Source organism: Gymnodraco acuticeps, unplaced genomic scaffold (genome assembly GCF_902827175.1).
Source record: "Gymnodraco acuticeps unplaced genomic scaffold, fGymAcu1.1, whole genome shotgun sequence".
In the NCBI taxonomy this organism is placed as follows: Eukaryota; Metazoa; Chordata; class Actinopteri; order Perciformes; family Bathydraconidae; genus Gymnodraco; species Gymnodraco acuticeps.
In genome coordinates, this window is record NW_022990274.1 from 2,704,797 (window position 1) to 2,729,533 (window position 24,737).

At 42.6% G+C, this 24,737-nt stretch overlaps 1 protein-coding gene across 2 annotated transcripts; it reads right to left on the minus strand.

Annotated features, from left to right (window-relative positions):
• Positions 1–186: 186 nt before the first annotated feature.
• mcm3ap (minichromosome maintenance complex component 3 associated protein) lies at positions 187–24,610 on the minus strand. Of its 2 annotated transcripts, XM_034221523.1 has the most exons (30): positions 24,466–24,610; positions 23,709–24,259; positions 22,507–23,636; positions 21,573–21,823; positions 20,762–20,843; positions 20,301–20,454; positions 19,063–19,256; positions 18,830–18,969; positions 18,134–18,331; positions 17,388–17,656; positions 16,380–16,542; positions 14,759–14,916; positions 14,417–14,640; positions 13,756–13,991; positions 12,719–12,819; positions 12,407–12,538; positions 11,677–11,790; positions 10,933–11,085; positions 10,573–10,770; positions 8,049–8,117; positions 7,838–7,972; positions 7,584–7,737; positions 6,417–6,678; positions 5,227–5,324; positions 4,617–5,007; positions 3,333–3,602; positions 3,113–3,242; positions 2,046–2,225; positions 739–889; positions 187–574 (listed from the first exon to the last, which is right to left on the minus strand). In XM_034221523.1, the coding sequence occupies exons 2-30, from the start codon at positions 24,140–24,142 to the stop codon at positions 407–409; spliced, it is 6,339 nt and encodes a 2,112-aa protein (XP_034077414.1). In that variant the 5' UTR covers positions 24,143–24,259; positions 24,466–24,610; the 3' UTR covers positions 187–406. The 2 variants fall into 2 exon arrangements, with proteins under 2 accessions (XP_034077414.1, XP_034077413.1); XM_034221522.1 differs by having other exon boundaries at positions 22,507–24,259.
• Positions 24,611–24,737: the final 127 nt, after the last annotated feature.

Here is a 24,737-nt window from a genome sequence, read left to right on the forward strand (position 1 = left end):
CAATCAGAGCGCTGCTATAACACACACTACACGTGTGCTCACACACTGATAGAGACTATTCAATGGCTGCACCTTTGAACTACTGAATGACAACTGGGCTCAATGGGAAGTTTATTTGAAAATAACACTTTTACTAATCCGTTTTATTTCTCAGCAGTACAACATTTGGTTCAAACAAGCCACACATTTGAAACACTCAAACACTTTATTTGTTCCATGTATCAGACAAACACACATTGGCATTCAAATTGCAACATCTATGGTACATAATAAAACCAAAAATAAAAATGTTGATCTACAATACACTTTTACAAACAAAGAAAAGACGAAAATGTAATGTGTCCTCAGCTTTCAATGGTTTGCAAAGCCATAGAGTCATTATTAGTATTTTCCTTCCAATAGTTCATCAGTCATCAACAATGCTCAGCAGACCACTCAGCTTAAGTTTCCAAGCCAGTTCTTCCCCATGACTCGCCAAAATCTGTCGCTCAAGTTCCTTAATTCGCCATGACATAGACACACGCGTGGTTTTAGGTGAGTCCACTTTGTCCGACAGATCATCCGGCTCTGAAGGCTGGAAAGTGAAAACAAGGGAACATGCATGATTACGGAAAATCATGACTGAACATTTAAAAAAGATTTTAAATGAATCTCTGGAGCCAAAAATAACCACAATGACTGTTTGAAAAAGGACATGACTTGTCCAAGGATCACAGAGTTAGGTGAAGGGGAATGTACCTGTGTGAGAGGGTAATCGGGGGTCTTGGCTGAGTCCACACGTGTTATGTTTGGGGGCATGGACAACAGGGTGGAGGAGGGAATGAAAAGCGGTGTGGACAAATGGTCCAAGTTGTCGCCATCCAGCCAGCGCTGAAGCTGCTTCATGCTCCTGTAAACATCAAAACGTAGATTCTAGATTATTTTTGGCAAATAATAATTGCAATAGTTTTAAAGGGGACCTATCATGCAAAATGCACTTTGTGATGTCTTTTATACAGAAACATGTGTCCCCGGTGTGTCGGGGAACTCACACAGCGTCAGAAAATAAAACCCTCTCTCTTTTCTTCCGTACCCAAATCTCTAAAAACGGGCAACAACGGAGCTGATCCAGATTTGCGTCCGATATGACGTAATATCTGAAATACGGCCCAATCAGAAACGTTGCTATCAGAAACAATGCCCGACTGTTTTGGATGTAATATGGTCGGTGTTTACATTAGCATCGCTAACACTCAGAGCTAACCTGTACTGGAGAGCATGTGTGTGAAGAAGCAGGAAGTAAAAAGGAACTCACCTTGTGGTATAACCGGCAAGAGAGAAAGCCTTTGAGCTCCAAACTGTTTCAGAAACAATCCTTGATAATCCATGATATGGCGTTTCGTCACCGTAGTATTTAGTTTAGACAGTAGCTGCCGGGTCCCGCATGAGCTCAGACCCCTCCTTTTTATTTTTGTATCAATCATTTTATTTTTTTAAAGCTTTATACCCCAAATCAGCACTTTAGTAACAGGAAGTGAAATGGAGGGATATGAGGCATGGCTAGAACGAGTGATCTGTTTGGTATTTTGAGCTAAACACTTCATAGACATGTTTTTTATATATTTGTATATATCTGAGACCTATGCTATTAACTAAAAATAGCATGATAGGTGACCTTTTAAGAATATTCATATTTCATAGTTTATATTCTATAATTCATTACATTCTATTTCGCTGTAAATTACTGCTTTATTTTATTGCTTTATTTGATTGCTATTTAACTATATTTTATTACAGGTTCCTTGAAGATTTTTTTGTTTTATATTTTATGTATGCACCACGACATCAAGTCAAATTCCTCGTATGTGTGAACGTACCTGGCAATAAACCCGTTTCTGATTCTTTAAGAACTCTTTGTTTGGTTGGTAAAATCCCTAACTAAACGATCATATCTATCTCATTGAACCAGATACCTCTCAATACATTTTCTTTAATATATGGGCGTATTCTGCATTTACAACTTCTCGATGCAATGAAAACCTCTAACAGCAGTGCCGTAGCTTTACCTTTGGCTCGCGGCCTTCTCCCTCTCTAAGCTCTGGAGGACGTTGTGGGCCAGCAGCTCTCCTGCTGTGGGAGTATGGGTGATGTCCATTGGGGCTGCTGTTGTCTCAGGGGCCAGACTGTCGAACAACCTCTGTCTGATGGACAGACTGCTGGGGGGGGCACTCGCAGCTGCACCCGCCCTGTGGATGAAGGAGGAGAGAGCAAAGAGGATTGTGATTATGAATCTGGGACGTGGTGACTTGCTACTTCAGAATCAGGGTGTTTGATTTATCCGTGGGTAAAATTGGATGTTGTGCTCCGTTTTAACATGAAATAATTAAAAGATGAATAAATGATTAATCTTATTTATATAAGATAGAAAGATTCAAATTAAATAAAAATAAAGATATGTATACAAAAATAACGGGTTAAAGTAAAATATCCAATAAAAAATAAAATTCAAATAAAGTATGCAAACAAATATTCATATAAACATTTGAAGTAAAAATTGTGCACATTCTATTACTATATACAAAATGTATATGACAACTCCTGTTTATATAATATTAATAATACATCATATTTATAAAGCGCTTTTCCCAGTGCTCAAAAACGCTTTACAAGCAATCAGAAAAGAACAACAAAAATAGAAATCCTAATCCAACAGGAAGAAAAGGGCGGGCGGTTGAGGATGAGAGGTTGAAAGTAAGACATATGTGCTTTGAAATCTAGAAATCCATAAGCACCTCCAGAAAACACTCTCTGAGCAGATGCACGCTTGCTTCTGTGCAGTGATATAGTTGGAGGGAGTAGTGTAGTAGAAAGAAAATAGTTCCTATATGAAACTGCTCACTAAGGTCTTTGGATTATCCGAGTAACTGGATCATGATTTGAAGGAAAAGACATTGCTTTTGAATTTTTAAGTTATTATTTGTTCTATTAAATTAAAAAGAAGACAGACATGGTTGATTTCTCCCACACTGGGCAACTACCACTGAAACAATCTAGATACATATAAATCACTACAGGTAAATGGAAAACATGTGATTTTTACTATTTGTATTGGTCTCTTTTAGTATGTTCTTACCCTTCCTCCTCTTGCTGCTTCTCTCTGTGTGTTTGTCTGATGACCTCAGTCCATTCCCCAGGGGGCCTGAACCCCTTCAGGGTCTCAATGGGGAGGTAAACCAGGATCTCCCCATCGTCTGTAACAGCATCTAAAACAACAAAACAAATAATGAAGTATTGTAATACACGTCAGAAATCAAGAGAAGTTCCCTGATAGCCTCCCTTCAGAATGTCCTCACCTTCACAGACGGGGGGTTCGGGGATCTGCCAGTCTTTCAGTTTGTGGTCGATGCAGATCACCAGAATGTCGTCCCAAGGGATCTGACTGAAGGTCGGACCCACGTCCTCGTCGCCACGGTTGGATCTGGAGGTTTGGGTACGGTGACCCTTGACCCTGACCCTTTCCAGGAGGTTTTCCAGCCGGGACATCAGGAGGGGCTGGCTGCGGTGGGAGACTGGGATCTGAGCGGAGAAGTGGAAGATGGAGGCGCAGAGCTCAGGCCACGAGTCTAGAGAGAGAGAGAGGGATAATACAGCAGTGGGGAGGGAGAATAATACAATGATTATTAGGTTACAGTCAAATAGGCCTTTTTGTCGAGAAGGGTTCTTAAATGAGGGAAAGTACCTAATTGTCCCATGTTCTGTCCTATCCTGTGTTGTAATTGTATTCCTGTTGCTGCTTTTCTAACAGGGATCAATAAAGGTTTTAATTTAAGTGATGGCCACAATAAGAGCTGTTGGAATTCTGGTTGATAAGGAAATGAGCTACAATGCTTCCTTCATTATTTCCTTTACTATAGGATACACTGGGCCATCAGAAGGAAAGAAGATTATGCTGTCCCACAATTCCATTTAAAATGATGCATTGTTCGGCTGTTGACGGAAACTACCCATTGTGATAGAAAAACCCAGATCATGTTAGTTATGGTGCTTATTAAGCATTTTCCATTTCATGCCATGGATTGACAAAGTGCTTATATGTTTTGAACTTTCAACAATATGTTAAACAAAGAGGCGCACTATGAACATAATGCTAATTACTGTAAAATGATCAAATAAAGTAAACATTTCACAGTGTTTACAGATTTGGATGCCGTTTTTATGTCATACTTGTTTTACATCATTTTTGATCGGTGATATGCGCAGTAGTTGATGTATAGGCCTTACAAGTTTTGTATATTTTACATAAAGTATTATTTATTGCAATAGTTTCATACAATCATACTACTTGGAAATCAAGAGTGGACAGCAGGGTGAGTGCAAGCAACCCTTTAGTTTCACTTTCCTTTTTACATTTTAATTCCAGTCGTAGAAAGGAATTCATATATTTTTCACTGTTGTCCACGTTTAAAACAGCCCACATTAAACTATAAGAACGCACAGAGATGTATCAAGATGCACTTTTAGTAGTCTTTCTACGGCCGACGCATATCGATAACTAATTACTACGTACTAATGACATAAATACGTTGCCAGTGGAAAAGACCGATTTCTTTTGACAATTCTCTATCTCAGTCACTGACCTGTGGCAGAGATCTGCTCCCACTTGGGCAGCTGCAGAGTGAGGATGGCTTCTCGGAGCCAGGCCAGGTGCTTGGGAGAGTTCCAGCCCAGATGAGGGACAAAGTCTTGGGATTCCTGCAGGCAGAACTCGCCTGGGGGCCAGGAGAGTCTGCTGAGGTCCGGAGACGACACTTTGTCAGCAAGGTGAGCCAGGACAGCGTTGTACAGCTGGATGACAGGCGCTGGCTCCTGGGAGGGGAGAAGGGCAGCGGCGCGATCCTGGTGGTGGGCGTAGACTCTGGGGCTGAACTCACGACTCAGCGCGTCCTCCACCAGCTGCACCAGGGTCTGACAGGAGAGAGGAAGCAGCGGGGGGGCACGGGCCAGCAGCCAGCGTGTAGCCTGGCTCAGCTGGAAACACACAGGACACAGAAGTTAGAGAAGATCTGTTTCAAACTATAAAACATCTACATCAGTGATTCCAAACCTGGCTCACAATGAAGGAGGGTCTACTTTATCCACGTTATCACAGATTGCATCCTAAATGTGAACAATGAGCACCAAAAAGTTTATGGTGTCACCATTGTCACCAGATTCAGGTGTCTTCAGGTTTTTATGAAAGTGTGATACCTGTTTGGTTCCCTGCAGCTCACTGGTGGTCTCTAGTATGAAGAAGAAGGTGAACTCTGAGATCAGGCCTTCCTGGACCAGCGTGTGCAGCATCAGGGCTGAGGGACAGGGAAAAATCAGGGTTCACACATTTGCTTAAAGGTCACCTATCATGCTATTTTTAGGCAATAGCATAGGTCTCAGATATATACAAATATATAAAAAACATGTCTATGAAGTGTTTTGCTCAAAATACCAAACAGATCACCCATTCTAGCCATGCCTCATATCCCTCTATTTCACTTCCTGTTTCAAAAGTGCTGATTTTGGGTATAAAGCTTGATTATAAAAAGGAGGGGTCTGAGCTCATGCGGGACCCGGCAGCTACTGTCTAAACTAAATACTACGGTGATGAAACGCCATGTCATGGATTATCAAGGATTCTCTCTGAAACAGTATGGAGCTCAAAGGCTTTCTCTCTTGCCGGTTATACCACAAGGTGAGTTCCTTTTTACTTCCTGCTTCTTCACACACATGCTCTCCAGTACAGGTTAGCTCTGAGTGTTAGCGATGCTAATGTAAACACCGACCATATTACGTCCAAAACAGTCGGGCATTGTTTCTGATAGCAACGTTTCTGATTGGGCCGTGGGTCCACATTTCTGATATTACGTCATATCGGACGCAAATCTGGATCAGCTCCGTTGTTGCCCGTTTTTAGAGATTTGGGTACGGAGGAAAAGAGAGAGGGTTTTATTTTCTGACGCTGCGTGAGTTCCCGACACACCGGGGACACATATTTATGTATAAAAGACACAAAGTGCATTTTGCATGATAGGTCCCCTTCAGCTGCTGTTACATAACTACTAGCTGATAGAAAATGTAACTTAAATTATCGCAAACAAATGGAACCACCTGCATTTCATTAATGGCTTATTGAATATCCCAGGTTGTGTTTACACTAGTGACCATAACTGTCTCCCTATCACATCTCTACGGACATTTTTGGCTTTTAAATGTTTCTACAAAAATGATATATAATTTACAAAATAATTACAACTTTATGAAAAATAAGTTTCAAATAAAAATAAATAATGAATTAAAGTCTCACGGTAAGAGTTTGAAATTAGTATAACACTACAGAATGAGTTTTAAGGATTAACTTAAAACCATGAACATCTGTTTACGAAATTGTGATCATTACCAATTACCTTCTTCAATTTCCTGTGTGTCCCCGGGGCCCCCGGCCGGCTCTGGCACCAGGACGGCCAGAGGCAGCGGGCAGTGCCAGCTCCCTTTGGCCTGCTGGAGCTGTTTGAGCTGCAGCAGGGCGGAGAGCAGGGGGATGTCCTGCTCCTCCTGCTCCGTGAGGGGCATGGCGGGGAGCAGCACCATCAGAGCGGCTGTCCCCTGAAGCTCACTGAGCCCCTCTGCTTTGGACAGGCCGTCCTCAGACAGAGGGCCCCGGGACGCCTGGAAGACACACCAAGAAGACGGGTCAGAAAACTTGAGCGACTACGCAAGGTACTTCATGTTATTATCCATCTAAACAAGAGATATATGTATAGAAATATGTCCGGCTATAGCTCAAGTGTTGAATGAGCCTCTACCAATCAGAGAGGCAGTGGTTTGTTCCCTATCCCCTGTAGTGAACATGTCAAAGTGTCCTTGGACCAGATACTTATCCCCTATTTTCTCCAAATATCCCAAAATAGATACAATTTTGCTGTCGTACATGTCATTTCATATAGGTAAAGCACAAACACATTTCTCAATACCATCGTGAGTGTTTACAGAGTCTCAATATATAGTGAAATATATCTGTAAGCTTATCTTTTTTAAACCAACCTATAAAAGGGGCCCTATCTATTCAGTTTCAGGTTCATATCAGTATGTAGTGTCTCTACTGTGACATGTCTCCATGCTTTAATGTTCAAAAAGCTCTTTATTTTTCTCATACTGTGCTGCAGCACCTCTTTTCACCCTCTGTCTGGAACCAGAGCCCAGTCTGCTCTGATTGGATAGCTGACCGGCTCTGTTCTGGTTGGTCAACCGCTTAGAGATGTCCCGCCTCTTAGCCTTTCACGTAAAATGTGTTGGAGCACTAGCCAAAAGAAGCGCGAGTGTTATGTAGTGATGTCATTTAGGATTTTAACCTTGCAGACCATTTACATGCACTAAAACCTATATTAATACACTACAAGAATGATAAAACCCTAAAAGCCTAGGGACTCGTTAAAATCCATTAAAGAAAAATAACTTGACTTTAGAATGTACTTTGTCAGTACACTTCATTTATTTATAATATTTGTTGGCTTAAGTAACAGTTATGGCTTTTGTTTTCTTGAGAGCAGCCGTCTGTGTCAGCAGGATCTCACCTTGATGCTGATGTGAACTTTGTGGGTGTGTTCTCCTCTATCCTGGAGTGTGTTGGTGACACAGAGGGTCTGTAGTGCGCCGTCCAGCTGCTCGTCCCTCCCCTCTGAGTCTTTACCCCCACCAAGCTTCACCTCCAGCCAGTCAGACAGGATCCTGAAGGCAACACACCGGAGAGAACACACACGGAATTGTTTTGATTGAAATCAGGTATTCAAACATCCGCCTTTCATCATCTTTCTGTGCAGCTGCTCACCTGTCTGCCAGGCTGGTTTCATTGTCATGGTCGCTGGGTAGGAGGAGCACAGCCTTCCAGAAGATTCTCTCCGGTGGGTTGGGGATATTCTCTGTCACCAGTGCCGGCAGGTCGAGTGGAGCCCACACTGACTGACTGAGAGAAAAGGCAGCGAGGTCAGAATGCTGCTGTGTGATACAGATTACTGACTGAATAAACACTCATGACTTACTCAAGCAGCTGCTGGTAGTAGAAGTGGACTCTCATCTGGTGGATCGCTTCTTCTCTCATTTTCAGCAACCTTAACAGAATATAAAACAGAATACCTTAACAGATATACTAGAGTAGCATATTCACCAGATTTTCATTAAATCAACCCTTGTGTGCATTCTTATTCATCTACAAAACAGCTGCTCTGCTGTACGGAGCCCTGGAGGGTTCATAAAGAGAAAAATAAATAAAACGTGGCCACGTTTTACTTTCTCGTTCGAACGAGATACCTTCTCGTGCGAACGCTTTAGTAACTAGTGCGCAGGAGTTACTAAAGCGTGCGCACAAGTTAATAAAGCGTGGCCTCGTTTTGTGTGTGTGTGTGTGTGTGTGTGTGGGCATTTGTTTATGATAGTATCGTTCGTTCCGGTGCACTCCGGCAGGACTATAGCACATCGAGATTAAGATTAAACGCATTTCTTTCACTTGGGAATACACTTAACTATGGGGAACCAGATTTGTGTAAATTACTGTTCGTGGTAATTTGAAAACAAATGCCGGTGGTGTCGGATACACACGAACACGCACACAGAGCGGAGCTGAGCACAAACACACACACACACACACACACACACACACACACATCATGCGCCCCGGTGACAGGACATCTCCTTCATAAAGCGAGGGAGAATACTCTGGTAGTTCGATGTGTGTAGAGGTGTGTGTGGTTAAACGTAGCAGCCTCGATCTCTATTCAGCGGTTCTAATGAAGGGAAACGCAGTGAAGTAAACAGTAAAAGGCACAGCTCTTTGCAGCTGGTGCTGCTCTTCTCAGATTCTGCTGAGTTACACGTTACTGCCTCCAGTGCCCTGTACGACGAAGCCAGTTCAACCCTGGACCTGGACATGTTCGATTTACCCGGCTTAACTGACCCTAACAAACGCGATGTCGATAAGCGGTCCTACGAAGCTGGTTATCAACTCAGTAAATCAAACAGGGTTTCTCTGTCCGGATGAGAGCGCGTTCATGTGAAAGGGACGGGGTTAGCAACATTTGACCAATCACAAACATGGAGACGCGTGCTGACAGCGCAGCGTCATACTTCATGAATGAATAGTGTAAATAGCCAATCCTGCTTCGTAGTACAGGCCACTGGTGCCGCTGAGATTTCATAAAGTGAAGGAGGTTTTCCTTCTATAAAACAGCTGTGGGCAGCAGATACTGTGAGTCACGGACAGGAATCCCTCAATTTAAATAAAACGAGGCCACGCTTTATTAACTCGTGCGAACGAGAAAGTAAAATGTGGCCACGTTTTATTTATTTTTCTCTCAATGAACCCTCCAGGGCTCCGTACTGCTGTCCTTAAAAGAGACAAATATTTCCGTCAAAATACAAATCTAAATGAATATTTTCACTTTCATTGAGTTCAATGTTTAAAACAACATCTTGTTGTGATCCTAAAATACCAATATTCATAAATGTTCTTTCTTTATTTGTGTTTTAAAAAATAAATAATTGTAACCCATAAATTGCCCATTTGTGACCTGCTCTATCGAAATCAGTCGCATTGACCCGAAGTCACATTTTGAGTTGTATACACTGTTGGAAAGAGGAGAGTCATAGCTTTCTAATGATATCAGGATTGTTTTTGTACTCCAAATATTAAGCGAAATATGTCACATTATATAATGACTGTCACCGAGTCATCAGTTTGAGAAAAAGGCCTTCAAAGCTTCCTCTTCTCTGGAATCCATCGATCTGATTGATTATTAGCAAATTATCAAAATACTACGGACGGAAGTTATTTTCGTTTGGATTACTGGTCTGGGGGAAGCTCGCGAGTGTGTGTGTGTGTGTGTGTCTATTTTTGCGTTTGTGTGTATTGTGTTTGTTTCCCGGGGAAAACACTCAGGAGAAACACCGGCTGTTGTTATGCCTGCTGTGACGTTAAGTTACTCCGTTCTCCGCTTGTAATTATGCCGTTACAAGCTTCAAAGCTGTATTTATCATCTGGATTTGCTGAAACAAGTTTAATATTCTGAAAGCCAAGACCCCACACAAATCCACGTTTATTTTTAAATGAGCCGTTGCGACTTCCGACTGATTTCGATAGAGCGGGTCACATATGTTTACATATTTCCTCTAATAGTTTTTTCTGTATACGATATCAATATTGATTTTGATGCACAACAGCAGTGTCCCAAAATACAGAGGACAGTCGTAACGAGGAGATAGCATAAGAAAATGGCTCAATCTGGTTTGAAAATAGTAAAATATACAATTTTGAGGCCAGGGCTTTAGAATAAAAGTAAAAATAAATAACAGAATTTATGCTGTTATGGCTGTATTGATTTCATACGGTTTAAATGGTAACAATTTATGTCCTTAAAGGTCTGACTCTGTATAATCTTAAACTTATTATTGGATTTACACCCTTGCCAAAAAATGCTTAAATTATTGAAAAAAAGCCCAATTTAATTTCAAAAGTCAATTGATGCAGAATGGTTAGGCCGTGCTTTGAAATGACCCTTGTGGCCACCGTACCTGGTGCTGGAGAGGGCCAGCGTGCCGGAGTTTCCCAGGTTGACCACACCTCGGGCCAGGTCAGCCATGGAGGGCTGGGCGGGGGCGCTGGGGGCCAGAGCCTTCAGTTTGAACCGAGGGTCCACACAGCACGGGGCCGCAGGGAAACCTCTCATCTGTCTCTTCAGCTGCCGACGCACCGCCACCACATCACGCCACCTGGGGGAAGGGAAATAATGAGTAAAGGAACAATTGATTTTCAATCATACATAAATAAATATATATATGGTATTTAAGCCACATCAGCCCCAGCTAGAATGGAATACTGGTAGATGGACGTTGGCCTTATTGATCACGTTACATTATATTTCTGGTTCTTACCTCTTGATGTACTTGTGGATGCATTGCAGCTCATCTTCAAGGATGGCTTCAACCAACCGAGCAATGTCTGCATCCAGAGTGTCCTCAACCAGAGAGGTGCACACCTGCTCCGTGCATTTAGCCACACGGTCAGCCTTTTCATTCACCGCCTCTCTGAGAACAAAACAAAAAGAGGGTCAATCTTAAATAAGGAAAACCCATCTCGATAAAGAAAAATGGGAATGGGCATTATTGTCCCGTAGGTTTCCACATACAAGGAATTTGCATTGGTCAATAATGGTGCATAAGCACAGGATGAGAAATGTGTTTTTTTTTTTAAAGGATAACAAATAAAACTATAGTGAAAATTATTTTTAAGACGAATTTAAAAAATATAAATAAATGTTTACATGAAATATAAATATATAAAAAAGTAAGTCCAATATGAGAATGGCAAATAACATATGTGCAGTATAGCAGAGTTTAAAATAGAGTGTCCCACTGGAAGACATTAAACTTCATGACAATACTCTTTAACTGTAGCATCTTATAATGGATTTAAGTAATCCTGTAAAGCACGTCACTTTGCATCAGACCCCATTAGGACATGTGTTTGACACAGGGGTCCTGGGGAGGGTTTTAAAAAAACAAAGTTTTGTAAGGGAGCCGTTTGTAAGTTCTTCACGTGGTATGTATGTGTTTTGTAATATGTTGTTCTGTGTTTCTGCCCAAATAAATAAAAAGGATACGAGTTTGAAAGCTTACTTGATCTCAGAGGTGGCCGTCTCCTTGATGGTCTCATCTAGAACTTCATAGATGAGCTCTGAGCAGAGAGAGAAGCTGAAGTCGACCAGGAAGGCCTCGTGCTCCTGCTTCCTCCTGACACACACACAAAGGAAATGGGGTGAGCTGTTGCAGCTTTAGAAGAGTAACATTCAAAACAAACTAAACAATTCTCTCACAGCTTTATCTTCACACCTAAATTGTAACTGAATATAAAATGACATTTACAGATTGACTTTATGGTAGGGCTGCTCGATTATGGCAAAAATCATAATCTCGATTATTTGGGTCAATAATTGATTTACTTTGAAAACATCCATTTATTGAAAAAAAAATGGAACAGTATGTTTTTAACAGTTGATTACCCTGAACTTTAAGGATAACTCAACTGAAAAACCAATTAAATTATTTATGTTTTTAAATAAATAAAAGAATCGTTTTATTTCGATTATGTTGTTTTCATAATCGTTGCGATTAAAATACGATTAATTGAGCAGCCCTACTTTATAGTTATCGCAATTGATAAATACTGTCACCGTGTGTTACCAGCGTTTCAAATGAACTTTGATTGTGTGTATGACAAAGGCATGCATTTGGCAGGATACAGTGATTATGAAATCTGCTTTTCTTTGCACCTTTGATAAGAAAATACATTTGATTAAATATGATATAAGCAGCAGGTCAGGCTGCAGTGAAGCCTCAGCAGACAGACCTGGCTTCGTCCAGCTTCCGTTTCTCCTCGGTGACACGCTGCTGCTCCAGCCTGATCTCTGTGGAGGAGACGTCCTGCAGCATCTGTCCCAACACCTCGCCCAGCAGAGACTCCACCTGCACACCGCTCTCCCTGCAGGGCCCAGGCAAAAGGACAGTTAAACAACTTAGAACATTCTTCAGACCTACACTGCCTTTAAACACTAAAGTAAATCAATGATTAAAGTGAAGAAGTGAAGTGAATAGCAGCAGTATATTTAAATGTAGCACAAGATAAGCTGGTAAAGAAAAGCTGGATGTATAAAATCACTACACTAGAGCTGTAGTGGCGTAGCTGGCTCCGGCCTCTGCCACCTCCATCACTGCTGCTCCAACCACCTCCTCCACCACGCTGTCCAGTTCAGCCACGATCTCCTGCAGGACGGGACACAGCAGGGGTTACTGTCAGGGACACACTAACACTAGGGCAGCCAGGTCACTGTTGCTCTAAGGACTTACAGTGAATAGAGGCTGAGGCCTTTGATATTCTGGTTTATTGTTGGTCTATATTTTAATAATACAAGTCATGTTTTTGTCTCAATTCATCTTTATCTTCTTCCAGGATGCCATCTTCAGATTCTTTGTTCCCTAATTAGAACTCTCACTTCAATCATCCAACAAGTACTTTTATAAAATATTCATTTTCTAAAATCAGATTACGGCTGCACAATATATCGTCTCTTTTATTGCAAAAGACTGCAATATTGAGACTAGTTTTTTTTTTGAGTTGGTTATTTTTTGTTTATTGGTGCCTGATCAACACACTAACATATTCATTCTACAATGATATGAAACAAAGAAGAGCAGCTTCCCATTTGAGAAGCTCAAACCAGGAAAGCTTTTGCATTGCCTTTAAAGAACTCCTGACTCAAATGATTACCAAAGTATTTGACAATACACTTTCTATGAATTGACTAATTGATTCCCACTTGTGATCATTCTAATCCTAAATCACGAGTATTTCCTTATTGCCAAATCCAAAGAATAAATCAAGGAACCATTCTTGATTAAAGGAAACCCACTATTTTCGTTTTTTTCCTTTTAAATATCTGAAAATATTCATTTTTTCTCTCCTAGATTTAAAGCTTTAATGTAACCCCTACCGCAGCTCTGTGATTTGTTTTAAAATCCATTTTTAAAGCTTTAATAGACCTTATATGGTGTCATACTGTAACTGTATTGCTGTGTATTGCTCATGGGCTGGAGAAGTGAATTCCAAATACATTGCAGGCAATCCACTAAGGAATGAAGCCGTCCTCTAGAGGGAGCTCTGAGGTGTTCTGAGATGAAGAGCGTAGAGATCTTGCTCACCTCGTTGCTGTAGACGGGCTGAGGTTTGGGTGGAGGTGACGGGGGTTTGACAGGTGGGGGCTGGGCTATGGGCTGGAACATCTGGGCGTCTGCAGCGGGGGCTGGGCTGTGATACAGTGGCACCACCTCAGGAGGACCAGCTGGAGGGAGCCCAAACATGGCGGCAACATCCGGAACCACCTGCGCTACAAACTCTACGCTGGGGGGGGCCTTCGCCTCCACCTTGGCTGCAATAGCTGAGACAATACAGAAACATATCAGCTGGTCTGAAACACACTGACTGTCTGCTTGTTGAAGCTGTAATGAAGCAGACTTTACAATCATCACCAATACAGACTGTTATATGGGATCTAGTATAACATTGCATATACATATAAATGCTGTTGAGCAATTTACACTTTAACTCAGTCATTTTTAAGTGTTTCATTATTTTCAAAATATGTTCAAGTAGATCTACAAACAATCATATAATGAAACAGATAAGTAACTTCAAGACCTGGAAATAACAAAAATAAATGTCCAACTCTGCAACGACATTGACATTAAGGTTAGTTGAAAATGAAACACTGCCTTTGTTCTTGTCCTAAGCAAAAGCAAGTCCTGCAAATGAAGGAATACAAACTATTTGTGAGTGTTTCGATCAGTAGAAAGGAGGGCATACCTTTGAACAGGCTCTGTGTGGGCTCAGCCAGAGGGCCCTCTCCTCTGTACTTGTTCTGGGGGTCGAAGCTGCAGGCGGGGGTGTGCTGGGGGGGGTTAGGGAGGGAGCCTCCGTTCACCACCTCTCCGATCAGCACACTTCTCTTTGCGAGGATGCCCGCCGACTTCTTCTGGGACAGAGGCAGCTCTGGCTCCTGAAAGGCTATCCGACTCAGCTCTACCATACTGTGAACCACATCCAATGAAGATATGAAGAATGGTGTCTTGAATCTCAGGCGTTGTCCAGTCAAAGACTTGAAATAGCATGAAGTAACTCAAACTCAGAGCCTCAGTAGAAACTCACCCCTCGTTGACGTTGAGGCCGTACTGCTGGATGAAGTCCGTTCCCTCGTCAGTGGTGCGGAACATCAACATCCGAACTAAATCCTCCACTGGAAACGCGGTGGATCGTGGACCCACAGTGTGTGCCGTGTTCATGATCTTCAAGGCCATAGCTCGGACCTGTACGCACACAACCACACACACGTTTGTACAGATATTACTAATGAACAACTCCCACTTCTATCTGGACAGATATTATTAGCATCTACTTTACCATTACAAAGGCTGTGTGTGGTTAGAACAAGCATAACATATCATGTGTATTAATGCAGTCCTATGTTTAACAAACCCCTATTTAACCTTTCTGTAATAAGATACATTTTCATTATATTATGTCATAGCGGCAACAGTAGGCTGAAGCACAGAATAGGAAAGGTAAGAGTTCACACAAGGATAATAAGAATAGCAAAATGTTACTTAAGGATGTCCTGTCAAATGAAAGGTGTTTGCATATATAAAGACTTGGATAATAATGAATATGTTTAAATGATAGGCATGTCAGTTTGGTAGTGGAAGTCACACTGTCCCGAAATTGACACCCGATGGACACACGATAAAGGAAATGTTCAAATTCGGCTGTGATCGTAGCAACATCGGGCCATTCGTGAGGGCATCTAAGCCATCGTATGATCGCCGGTGGAGTTTCTCAGGCTCCGGCAGCAACTTCGTGAGCGGCAACTTCGTAAGGCACTCGTGAGGGCATCTTGTCAAATCGTGTCATCTTCGTGTTATCATCGGTGCATTCACCCTCACTCTGATCGGGGCGAATGCCCGATGGCACCGATGATAACAAGATGCCCTCACGATGGCCTTACGATGGGCAAAATTAACACACGAATTCAACACGAAAATGAACCTTCTCAAGGTCCTTCGGCAATTTTTTGGCATGCCAAAGATTTTGCCACCGCTCACGAAGTTGCTGCCAGAGCCTGAGAAACTCCACCGGCGGTCATAAGAAGGCTTAAGATGCCCTCACGAATGGCCCGATGTTGCTACGATCACAGCCGAATTTGAACATCTCCTTTATCGTGTGTCCATCGGGTTGTTTTATTGCACAACAAAATCATGTACACAAAGCCAATTTGTGTTCTGTGAAACTAAAAAGGATATAATATATTATTTTGAAGGCGAGTTGACAGGAAGTTGTTGTTGCTATGGAAACAACATGACGGAGAAAACGTAATATCTTCTACATATAAAGACGGAGAAAGTAAAGAACAAAGTCTGAAGATATCAGTACAGTATCATAGTACTGTAACATAATTGTTTGTGTTACTTTCATTGCAGTTGTATGTCTTAAATGTAATGTAAATGTTGCCTTCGTGTGTGGTTCGGGGCCATCTTCGTGCGAAATTCACAATTCCATATTCGTGTGTCCATCGGGTGTCAATTTCGGGACAGTGTGACAGGGGCTTTAAGGACTGTTCGAGGTACTTTCTCTAACTCCATTCATTCCTATATATTTGTGTATCCCTTGTTATTGTTTCATTCGTGAAAACAGGACAAAGACTATTCCCTGGATTGTCTGCATTTATTTCAACGTTCTCTCAGTTGAAGTCATTACAGCAGGAGGAGTTCCTGACCTGATTGAAGTATCTGTGCAGGAGGCAGCTGGCCAGGTACGAGGCTCCCTTCACCAGCTTGAAGAAGCGCACAAAGTTGTTGCTGTTGACTGCAGTGAAAACCTGCACGGCAAACTTCACCTCGGGGGAGTTACGCACCTCGTCACGGAACTGCTGGACTTCACTGTGTGGACAGGAAGTGTGAGAAAGGGTTAGAGAAAAAGCATCAGATATAAACAAAGTCAAGTAACCATGGATATATTAAGAGGACTGGATACAGCATTGAGGCGGGGCCCCGTTCCTTTCATTCTACAATGATATGAAACAAAGAAGAGCAGCTTCCCATTTGAGAAGCTCAAACCAGGAAAGCTTTTGCATTCCCTTTAAAGAACTCCTGACTCAAATGATTCATTGATTACCAAAGTATTTGACAATACACTTTCTATTAATTGACTAATTGATTCCCACTTGTGATCATTCTAATCCTAAATCACGAGTATTTCCTTATTGCCAAATCCAAAGAATAAATCAAGGAAACCCACCATTTTTGTTTTTTCCCTCTTAAATATCTGAAAATATTCTTTTCTGTCCTAGATTTAAAGCTTTAATGTTACCCCTACCGCAGCTCTGTGATTTGTTTTTAAAAGAATGGAGGAAAAATAACGTTGGATCTGGCTTTAAACACACTTTAAGGACTATAACATTGTTTGTAAAAAACCTTAAAAGAAATGTACACTGATTTAAAAATGTCTCTTTCCCAAAATAAGTCAATGGGAAATTGCTTTTTTAGGCTCATTGACATCACGGACTGACACGGAAGTTGAAGTACAACTGTTTGGCCACTACGGAAAGTGTGCTTCTATTCCCAGCTCACTTCTTGGAAGATTGGAAGCAACATCTAAAGGTGTAATTTCAATGTACTGATTTCTGGAGAAAGGCAGAAACACAAACAGGGGCTTTGCAAATAAATCAAGTGACATTTCACCACCATCAGTGACGGTTTGTGTGTCAGTGTTTTGCTGGACTGACCGTAGGATGTCCCCGTCGTTGAGCTTCACCAACACGCTGTACAGACGGAACTCGGCCTCCAGGGGGCAGTAGATGTTGCGTGTGTTCAGGTCCTGGTACATCTCTTTGAGACTCTGCAGGCACTTTGTCATGTTCTCGTTGTTGATTTTGGCATCAAAAGTAGACATGTGCTCCTCACAGAGGTGGTGGGCACAGTGCACGTGGAAGCGTGTGCACTTCTCAATCAGAGACACCGTGTGAGGGCAGCACAGGTGCTGCTGGATGATGTCCTGTGGGGGGGGGAGGAATCACATCAGGCTCCAAAACATGTTCTACTCTCTGCAAAGATACCACTGGAGCCAGAAAGTGTGTTTAACAATGTGTTTGCTGCTATGACTGCTCAGTATCTGTTACGTGTGTGCACCAATCAGATATTCAGAAATGCATCTTGAGCTATTCAAACATAGAATTTAAGATTATACTGCAGGAGTATTGCAAAACGTTTGTGAACAAGTGTTTGGACAGGTTCCTGTTGTTAAAATGCAGCCCTTATTTAGTCTTTTTGTTTTGCTTCTTCATTCCGTAAACATACAATAATAAATGTTCACACACAATGCAACGCAATTATTCTCCTGCGTCACAGTGTCTCTCTCGTGTTTAGTCCCTCTGGGCTTTTTCCGAAAGCCTATATCTGCTATACAATACAAACGCATGAAATTGAATTACTTGAAGACAACCGTCATGTTTGTGAGACGGAACCCTCTTACCTTCCTGATGCCGCGCGTCCTGTTCCAGAGGAAGTCGTACCAGTCCCGGTAGTTGTCGTGGCCCTGGTCCATGATCAGAGACACCAGGTAGTCCATAGTCATGCTGAGCACAGGTAGGGGCCGCAGCTCGTGGGGGAGGGGCTCCTCCTGGTCCGCTGACGACCGGCTGTACTCCTTGATGGCTGCTGAGTGATCCACCTGGTGGCAGATTCATTATTTCTCTAAAGTGATCCCGCTTGTAGAAACACCATTTGATATACATTACTAATGTAATCCCTTTGATCTTGTTCCATACATTTATTTGTGCACAATAAGACTTTCTCTCTTCATGTACTGGTAACAAACATTGTTTTCCTTATTGTGTTCCCTAAATCCGTAAACAATTTAGTTTTAAGTAAAAATCTTCTTCTTTTTTTTTAAAAATCAAATTAGATTTTTACTTTTAAATGAATAGAAACAGAAAAAAGGGTCCATTCGGGGCCCCCAAACTTAAGAACATATTGAAATATTGTTGTTTGAATTTTTTAACTATTTCAATATTTGTATGTATATTATATTTTCTTATTATTGCTTTATTTAAGTCCTGCTTTAACCCATTCCTAGATTGAAGGGGGGGGGGGGTATACTGTAGCATGTGTTGCAAAGCTACAGATTCATTTTGAAATTGTCTAGAAGAACTGATATATGTAGCTTTACCATCTCAGTTTCTGGGAAGACCTCGAAGACGCTCAGCTGTTTCCGTGTTTCCCTCATGTACCTCTCCTTCTCCGGACACATGTCGGGACACGTCCCCACAAACACCTTGGAGAGGACCAGGTCCGTCCTCCGGGGCCGACCTGCGAGGACACATTGAGCATACAGTTAGAATGCCTCTTCGGTTTTTGAAGTCACGTTAAAGACTGCGATAGATTGCCGAGTGGCGGCTTCACCTTGGCGCAGGATCTTGTCTCGCTGCTCCAGCAGGCGGAACTTGTCCTCAGCGGTGGGAGCCAGCTGTCCCATGAGGTGGAGGAGGGAGGAGGGGACGGGGCGCTCAGACCCCGGGGCCTCTGAGCTGCTCTCTTTCTGCGGCTCAGTGTCAAACTGCAGAGCTTTGGCTAATGACGACTTCTTCACAGGAGAACTGACAGAGGAAGAGACACCGGGCAGTCAGTCACAGCATCACAGAAACATTCTTTCTAACTATACTCGCTTGTGTCCAATGCTCCACACTTGTTAGCATTAACTCAACTTCAAACTAAACAGTACAATGATGACTAGGGCTCTACTGGATGTTGTTGTTTTGTTTATTGTAGCTTTTATCGAGGTTTTCAAAAAAATAAAGATTTGGATATCTGGTGTCATATTTGATATCGTCATCACCTTATAATAAAGGGCCAACAAATATAAATTAGAAACAAAATATTCTATCAGATAAAAACACATTGTGAAATCTCTTTCTTCAACATGTTTTGATGTTTGGACTTAAAAACTCTAAGATATTATGACACTAACAATATTAGTTTAGTGTTAACTTTATCTTAAAAGTATTTTTGCGCTAGCCCAATGAATACAAATGCATTGAAAATACTCAAATGTTGGTATAGAATGTAAATGCCAACATTATGAATGTTTGTTCTGAACAGTCCTGGTAAGACTAACACTGTGAAGCCGGTGTGAGTGTATCAGTGTACAGGGTTCATACACTTTTTCACCAATGATTTTCAATGACTTTTCCAGGACTCCTCCATGACCTTTACCTAATTTTCCATGACCAAAAAAATTACTCTTTCTCAGCGTACCACTGAAAATGGTTTATTTGAACATGGAACAGGAAGATAAGGTCTGCATATGAAACATGTTGTGCCTATCTAAAACAAATCAAATAGGCTTAGCTTCTACACGCTAAAGCAACTGAAATCTCACCAGCAAAACACCTCGTCAGTTAAAAGCCATTTTACGTTTCATTACTATACGATACAGTATGTATTATCATTATAGTATTACTATTTCGGCGATTAGATCAAATATAAATTATATTTGATGCAAGTTTAGTCACATTTCCATGACTTTTCCAAAACTTTGGGAAAAATATTGTTTTCTAAAATGTTCTCAGGGCCTGGAATTAGCATTTTGAATTTCCATGACTTTTCCAGGTTTTTAATGATCGTAAGAACCCTGAGTGTACCTGCGGCTGAAGGACATGAGGCTGCTGAGTGCAGGACCTCTGTGAGCACCCTTCCTGAGGGATGAGGAAACATCTTTGGACTCCATGTCCTCCTGACTCCCCCCCTCTGCCTCCCCTCTCTCTGCTGAAGCTCTGCTCCCTTTGTCCCCTGGACCTGAGGCACAGAAAACAACATGAGAAATCCTGCATTGTATAAGAGCTTTGAAACAGACATTTGAAAAACAATTAAAGGTCTTATTTTAAGACAAGTGAATTCAATGCCTTTTAAGGATATGCAGGACACGTGTAAAAGAAAAGAAGAAGATACCTGCTCAAAAGTCTTTACATAAGTTCTTAAATTCCCTTTTGCTTGTAGGTCCGTACCGATAGACTGTCATATCTACACAGCGGAACTGGGCATGCTACGTGCTAGCAAGTATATCCATATGAATGATATGCCAACTGGAGAATAGTGAACGTACTCTGCTTCTTTCTCTGCCACAAGAGGAGGAGTTCGTGTCTGTGCAGGAGTTTGCCTTTCTTCTTTGCCTTTGCTGCTGCTGCCTGAAAGACAGTGAACAGTGACGGTAAGCCAAACATTTTTGTGATTTGAATGATTCAAACAATAATAAATAAATGTGTTTAACGTGATCTAGTAATGAAAAATAAGATCGGAGGCATGAATTAGAGACTGCAGTCACCCAGGAAGTGGAGGTTGGTCAGAAGGTCAATGCTTACAAACAAAGAGCAGATTAGACACTCAAAAATAACCAGTACCATGTTCAAGTACTCACGTTTATTCCACACAAATGTCATCAAAATGGGTTCAGATATACTGTTCTGAAACTCTGTATTTGTTTACAAGCAGATCTTGATGCTCTATTGAGGAGGAAGTGTGGAGGCTAATGATGTATCATTGTTTCTTTATCTATGATTTCAGCAGAAGAACTAGTCCGCTACTAGACAGTAGCCTTTTTAAACTACATGTCCACATTTGAAGGCTACTGTAGTATCGATAGTTGGTAAATGGATTATATTTACTTAGAAAAACCCAAATATCAGAGTTTCCAACCAGCATATCTTTTTGTGAAAGGAGTCTCAAATCCCAACACGCAAATGTAACCTGATCAAACTCAATTTACAATCTGTAGATGAATACCAAAGGAAGGTTTTCAAATAACCGAAACTGATGTCATCTGTTGAGTTCAAAGTAAAAAAAGTTCATATTTGTTCATGCATTTGGCTAATTTGATTTAATAACTTACATTTCGTAGTAACATAGAGCCAACTCACGTGATCATCAAAGTGAACGATGGCCAGATTCTTGCCGGGTCGGCAGTAAACCTTTCGGACTTTCCCGAAACGACCAAAGTGCTTCTCCATCACTTCCTTCTTGTTGAGGGCAGGAGGAACGTTCCTGCACTGCAGGACGGTGCAGTCGGTGGGGGACATGCCCCCCAGGCTCTCCATGCTATCCCTGCGGGAGCCGCGTCTCACAGGGGTGGTGACCCCGCCGGAGGCCGAGTCTGGGGCTTTGGGTGAGTCTAGAGAGGGTTGATGGGTAAAAGGCAGATGACAAGATGAGTATATTCTGAAGAGGAAATCACTCAAATTCATTTAGTTAATCTGCAGGATGTCTATCGGTGTCCCTGTGCTTCATGAAAACCAAACAATATTGTGACTGTCATAACATCGGTAGCAGGAAACAAAATGGATCTATGCAAATGTAATATTGGTACCCCTCAAAACTCCTCATCAAAAATGTAAAACATTTTTTTAAAAAGGGCCCTATTATGTTCATTTTCCAGTTCATGTTTGTGTTTTGTTTCTCTGTGACATGTCTCCATGCTTTGATGTTCATAAAGCTCTTTATTGTTCTCATACTGCCTGTGCTGCAGCACCTCTTTTCACCCTCTGTCTGAAACCAGAGCCCGGTCTGCACTGATTGGTTAGCTGGCCGGCTCTGTTGTGATTGTCCAACCGCTTAGAGATGTCCCGCCCCTTAGCACTTATCATGTGTTAGAGCACTAGCCAACAGAGATGCGAGTGTAACATAGTGATGTCACTGTTTTTAATATATTTTTCAACAATAATGTAAATAATGTTTCAAGAATTAGCATTCTTAGAATTCATAGATTCATATCGCAACTGCAAAAATAATTGTAATCAGTAATTGTTTTCAGATCAGAATGCAGGTAATGCAGTAGTTATGATGTGTCCCTCTTACCTGACTTCTCAGCTGTTTCTGGTGCTTGCACTGCACTGGGGGGTGTAGCAGCACGTTCAGCCAGAGCTTGGATGCTCTCTGTCTCCTTTGTGGCCTCTCGCATCACAGGGTGGGTAGTATCTTTACGAAGACAGTTTAGTGCCCTCCCAAACAAGCCAACTGGTGGGCCACGGGACCTCATGAGGGGCCTCTTTGAAGGCTGCCTCGGTGAATCTCTTCCATGGACATCCTCCTCCTCCTCCTCCCCCTCCTCCTCTCCTGTTGCAGGCTTGTCGGGACCGGTGCTGGGGGCCGTTAGATCTTCCTTTCGTTTGGTGCCTTTGCCGAGTCGTGCAAACACATTTGTTTCTCCTAAATTGCTCCCCTTTTCCTCTGCCTCAGCTCTGGTGTCACTATAAGCGGGGGGCTGACCAAAATTGGTCCCTCCAAAAAGTGGTGCGGCCTGGGGAAGGAGGGATGTGGCTGAAAAGCTGAAAGTGGATGGGGTGGTGGGCTCGGTGGTAGACGCCTGAGTGCTAGAGCTGGAGGGCGCGGCTGGCTGGGAGAAGGTGAACTTCAGCGGGTTGGAAGGAGCGTTGCTAGTGTCAGTTGTTAGGGGATTGTTTTGAGTAGTGATGGAGGGGGCTGCAGCCGGCTGTGAGAAGCTAAAGCCCGGCGGCCCAGGCTGGGCTCCAGTCGTCGTAGAGAAGACAGAGGCGGGGGTGCTGCTGCCCATGGAGCTGGAGGTTGTCTGGGACACAGTGCTGCCAAAAGGTGAGCTGGTCATAGCAGTAGTTTGGGGGTTAGCAGGCTCGGGGCTGGCACTGAAGATGGGTTTGAAAAGTGCCTCATTGGCTGGCTTGAACGTGGATTTGGATGATCCAAAGCCTCGGCTCTGGGTCACACTCGGAGTGGTGCCGAATCCACTGGTGCTGACACTTGTGGATGAAGGTTGTCCAAACACAGACTGTCCAAAACCCGGGGGCTGAGGTTGTCCTATGGTAGTGGTGGAGCCAGACAGGGAGTTTCCAAACGAAGAGGGCTGTTGGCTAAATCCTGGAGCCTGCCCAAAAGCAGACGCCTGTCCAAAAGAAGACGTCTGTCCGAAGACTGAATTAGGGTTCTGTGCGGCGGTCTGTCCAAATGCTGAACTCTGGGTCTGTGTGGCGGTCTGTCCAAAAGGTGAACTCTGGGTTTGTGTCACGGTCTGTCCAAAAGGTGAACTCTGGGTTTGTGTCACGGTCTGTCCAAAAGGTGAACTCTGGTTCTGTGCAGCAGTCTGTCCAAAAGGTGAACTCTGGTTCTGTGCAGCAGTCTGTCCAAAAGCTGGTGCAGTGCCACTACCAAAGCCTGAGCTGCTCATTCCTAACGCTTGCTGTCCGAATGCTAGAGCCTGGCTGATTGTTGGCTGCGAGGGAGGCTGTGTTGATGTCTGTCCAAAGGCAGGGGTCTGTCCAAAGATGGCATTTCCTTGAGACGGGGGCTGATTTAAGGCAGAAGGTTGTCCAAACGCTGTTGGTTGGAAAAAGCCCATAGGTTGGGGCTGATTGCTAGAACTTTGCTGTCCAAATGATGGGAATAAACCAGCCTTCATTGTGTTACTTGGGGCCTGGAAAGCTCCACCTTGTGGACTTCCAAACGGATTGGATGGATTCATGGCGCAAGTATTAGCGGATGTTTACTATCCTTGGCTAATTGTTCAACGCTATGTTTCTCATACAGGCTTTCGACCTATAACACCATCCTCGTCCGTCAAGCTCTTCCGTGTAACAACCTGACGTATAAAAGTCAAAAGAACACTTTCAAGGCAGGAACAGATAACAACACATGACACAGTCGCTAGCATAAGCTAACCCTCCAAACATCGTTTAACTTAGCTTAGCTTGTTCCGTCACCATTAATGTTTTTATATCGACTCAACAACACAACCCTTAGGATATAATGCAAAAGTAGGCACATTTCAAAAGAAACAAAACTCACCGCTCAGAGTTCTTGTTTGCTATGTTGACTTTTGGTTCAGTTCGGTTCAAACCTAAACTCACGTTGCCACATCCGGTTCCGGTCCGACACATATTTAGGTCCCCCGGAAAACATTGCGACCGGTTTACTGCTCTAACCGGTTGTGAACGGTCAAGGGAACACTTTCATTAACGAAATAACTGTTTTAATGTATTGACAGTATTGCCTTATTCCTTAGTCCAGAAGAAGGTTATATCATATTTCTGGGGACCTATGTGTTGCTATCGTTACCC

Bases quoted from the DNA above. Each gene is read 5' to 3' on its own strand.
- mcm3ap (XM_034221522.1), bottom strand. From the start codon at position 24,142: ATGAATCCATCCAATCCGTTTGGAAGTCCACAAGGTGGAGCTTTCCAG. The intron at 14,641-14,758 runs GTGAGTTTCTAC...TGTGGTTCACAG, and splicing joins GGCCTCAACGTCAACGAGGG to TATGGTAGAGCTGAGTCGGA. The intron at 575-738 runs GTACATTCCCCT...TTCACTTTCCAG, and splicing joins CCGATTACCCTCTCACACAG to CCTTCAGAGCCGGATGATCT.